This window comes from Cyprinodon variegatus, unplaced genomic scaffold (assembly GCF_000732505.1).
Source record: "Cyprinodon variegatus isolate N-32 unplaced genomic scaffold, C_variegatus-1.0 Scaffold398, whole genome shotgun sequence".
In the NCBI taxonomy this organism is placed as follows: domain Eukaryota; kingdom Metazoa; phylum Chordata; class Actinopteri; order Cyprinodontiformes; family Cyprinodontidae; genus Cyprinodon; species Cyprinodon variegatus.
The window spans coordinates 633,133-636,924 of record NW_015150851.1 but is presented as its reverse complement, the minus strand read 5'-3'; the positions used below and the strand labels follow the sequence as shown (position 1 = coordinate 636,924).

Sequence of the window (3,792 nt, the reverse complement as noted above, 5' to 3'; positions counted from 1 at the left end):
GCTTCCTGGTACGTGGTCTTCGCGGGGGACCTGGCCTGCCAGTGCCGGGCTTGTCACTTCTGCTCTCCACAAAGGGGGTTGGAGGGAGCGGTGTGTAGTGGCTTGGTGAATTGGTTAGGTCGGGTGGCCTGAGCGGGGCATGTGGGCCCCAATCACGGGGGGGGCTTTTGCTGGGGGTGGTCTGGTCTGGGTGTGGGTTGGGGGGATGAGCTTGAAGCAGGAACGAGATGGGTTGGTGTGGCAGTGACACAGCTCCTCTCCCCCCCATCCGGAATTTAGGTTCACTTATTGGGTCATCCAATAATCCCGGGACCAACCACCAATGCCGCCGGGTCTTTGGTCCTGGTATTGGATGTGAGTGTTATGTGTTAATGTGCGTCTTTTTTTTGTTTTTTTCTCTCGATAGAGTCTGCACTTCTCAAGTCTCTGCCAAGTGCGGAGCCCATCCCCCCCGTCCTGCTCTCCCTCCGCTGGCTGGCGCCTCGGCTCGCCCGTGCTCTGGTTGAGCTCTGGATTTGGGGGGTGGATGCCCAGGTGGCTGCTGGCTCATTCCTGGTGGCCTCTTCGCGGGGCCCGGCCAGCCGGGGCCCGGCTGGGGCTCCTGACGGGGGGTGGGGCCTGGGGTCGGATTCACTTTGGGGTGGCTGGCTGCTGGCAGAGCCTGCGGACTCGTCCCCGCGGCTCCCGGGGGCTCCGGCATTGCGGTGGCTGGGGGACTACCTCGGTGCTGTCTCTCCTCCTCCCTTGGTGAGGGTTGGATTCCCTGGGTTGGCCCCTCTTTGGTGCCTTCGCTCTTGGGGTCACTTTGGGTGTCTGGGGCTTTGGGTCTCCCGGTGCTGGACTCTTCACAACCAATATTGAGCATTTTTCCTTTGCATAAACTTTACATACACAAGTGCACTCTATCAACATATACAGGTGCTTGGTACCAGGTACTTAGAGATTCACTTCCATACAGAAAGGCCATATTCTTATCTTCAGGTAACACAGAATATATGTCAAATTAAATAATACAACTTATACTTCAGCGACAGTATCTAGGTGTTACTTTATTGTATCTCTTGTTCCATGTCTGTTGGTTGTGCTGTTCTTTTTACATCTCTTTGCAGGTGATGAAGAAGACTGAAAATGTTTTATCATTATCTACCTGTTATCTCCTATTTCTTTCATCTTTTCTCCTTTTTTTCTGTTTTTCCTTTCCTGTTCTACCTACATTGAAGTGTCCATATATTCTGTAAAACTCCCTGCATAATTATAATAAAGCAATTTTTATGCATAAAACAAGCAGAACAAGCAGAAAATCTGTTGGGCTCTTTTTGGCATCAAGACAATTATTGTTATTGCCACATTGCCAGACAGGACACTATTAAAAAAAAGAATAGACAGCAATCAGCAAAATTTTTATCTCCTTTAAAGCTGAAATGGAACCGTGCCACTGACTTCAAGTCATACTGAATGTCTGTTAAATACTTTGGCAACAGAATTATTGTTGGAGGTCATGCAATTTAGCTATTGCTAAATTACTACTCGGGTGATCATATTCTCAAAACAAAATAGAGCAAAGTTTAACTAAATTCTACTGGCCTGACAAGGCAAACACACCCAATATCATAGACGTCTGCCCTGTTGAATCTATCAACCATGCCTATATGGACGGCCCTGGCCCTTTAAAAAGTGTCTGTGTTTTTTTTGACTCCTGTAATCTGATAACATTTAAAACTTAGACCAGCCCATACAGGAAGAGGGTGTGGTTTTTAGCATAAGAGTTGGTGAACTCTGATACTGCTCCAACTACTTCCTGCATGAAGTTGAAAGGCAGGAAAAATGTTTTCTATTCTCTTGGTGCCGGGGCTTATAGCACTTGCTTACATTTTCCGTCAAGTTGTAGTTATAGGAAAGAGTTGTAAGAGCAATGCAAAGCTGCATGGGAAAACTGTGATTATAACTGGTAAGTACAGTCTCTGCATTCTGACAAATATGTGCTTGCTTTTAGTTACTAACTACTTTCAACATGCAGGCAGCAATACTGGCATAGGGAAGGCCACAGCAATAGAAATGGCTAAAAGAGGAGCCAGAGTGATTCTGGCGTGTCGCAGCAAGCAGAGAGGAGAAGCTGCTCTCCAGGATGTCAAGAGGGTCTGTATCTGAAAGCTATCCCCTTCTCTCTCACCAAACTAGCTAGAATAAAGGACTAGGGTTGCAAAATAGAACTGTTAGGATAAATGTAAGAGTTATTAGTGGTAAAGTTGTAAGCTGTGAACAAGTGCATTGCAAGAGGGACACATTCAATTTTATTAAACATAGAGTTAAGTAATTCAAGCTACATAAATGAAAAAAAGAAAAATTCTATCTCCTAAAAAATTCTAAGCCCATAAAAAAAAGTTGTGCATTTCTACATAGTTGATACTTAGTTGATCCTCCTTTACTATGAATAACTGCGTTGGTGTGGCATGGCTTGCAGGTAACCAGATAGTTGTTCTGCATAAAGGAAATGAAAAGCCATGTTTCTTTGGTAACCACCTTATGGACCCATTGGGGGGTCTGGGGTCTCTCATCCCCTTCTTGATAAATATTCCAAAGTTTCTCGATGGCTTTCAAGACTGTTTGCTAGAAAATCAACCAGAGTAGAACCATTGTAATTTAACAGGATTTTGTTAACTTTGGCAGTATGTTCAGGTCCTCCAGTCCTATTGGAAAATTAAACCACAGACATATCTTATTATATGTAAATCGTAAAAACATACTCTTTAAGGGGGTTTGGGCTATATAAAGTTCAGAAATTTAGTTTGTTGTATCTATTGCTGTTACAATGAACACCTTGTGAATACTGACTAAACTGTCTAAGGCTCTCAGGAACAAAATAGTTCCCTAAGTATGAGTTGGAAAATAAATTTAAAGAAGTTTAAAAAAAGAAATTGAAATCAGTCATTCCGTCATACAGAAATAAAGAAGGAATTTCCAACAACCCCCCTGAAAGCAAAGTCCTTAATTTTCATCACGAGATCTGACACAGGTTTTATTTTTGCTACAAATGTTGGTGCAAATCCAACTTCTAGAGCAGGAAAAATTTGCTCTCTATGAAAACTTTAAGTGTCAAACACAAGTGTTTTTTTTTTTATATATATATGTCTAGGCAGCTTTTTAGCCAATTTTTAAGTGTCTATTGTCTTTTGCAGGAGAGTGGCAGCAACAAGGTAGTGTTTATGCAGTTAGATCTGGGAAGTCTTAAGTCTGTCCATAGCTTTGCCGAGAACTTCCTTAAGTCTGAACCTAGACTGGACATCCTTATCAACAATGCAGGTAGGAGTGCAAGCTTTAGCCTTTAAGTTATTGTGGATACACTGCTCACAACCACTTTGGAAACTCAACAAAGACAGGGCATATGTTCATGCTGCGTTCACACCGGACGCAGCAGGCGCAGCAGAAGCAACGAGTTTACATGCAAAGTCAATGGTTGATGCGTGTCAAGGCGCAGCAAAAGGCCCCGCAGCGCGTCTGAGCAGCTGAAGCAGAGCGTCGGGAGCGTTTAAGCATCTGACGCGCGTGACGCGCCGCAAACGTGCTGCTGCTTGAGATGGAAAAATTGAACTTTTGCTGCTCGACGAGCCGCGTCAACCAATCAGAGAAGCTGATCTGGTAGCTGGCAGCGAGACAGACACATCGCTGATGATACAGAGCACTGTGATCGCTCCTCTGAAACAGTTTATTAACGCCTAAATTAACTTCAAATGCTGTAACCTGCCGACAGAATATGTTCGCTTTTATTAACCTGGTGCCTGCAGTTTGGATTAT

At 44.2% G+C, this 3,792-nt stretch overlaps 1 protein-coding gene across 2 annotated transcripts in view; it reads left to right on the top strand.

Moving 5' to 3' along the window:
- The first annotated feature begins 1,770 nt into the window (after positions 1 to 1,770).
- LOC107092879 (dehydrogenase/reductase SDR family member 13-like) overlaps positions 1,771 to 3,792 on the top strand; it is a 20,653-nt gene continuing 18,631 nt past the window's right edge. For both annotated transcript variants that reach the window (XM_015387567.1, XM_015387569.1), the window contains exons 1-3: positions 1,771 to 1,948; positions 2,018 to 2,136; positions 3,177 to 3,300. In XM_015387567.1, the coding sequence (XP_015243053.1) occupies positions 1,825 to 1,948; positions 2,018 to 2,136; positions 3,177 to 3,300 (367 nt within the window). In that variant the 5' untranslated portion in view covers positions 1,771 to 1,824. The remainder of the gene's footprint in view (positions 1,949 to 2,017; positions 2,137 to 3,176; positions 3,301 to 3,792) is intronic.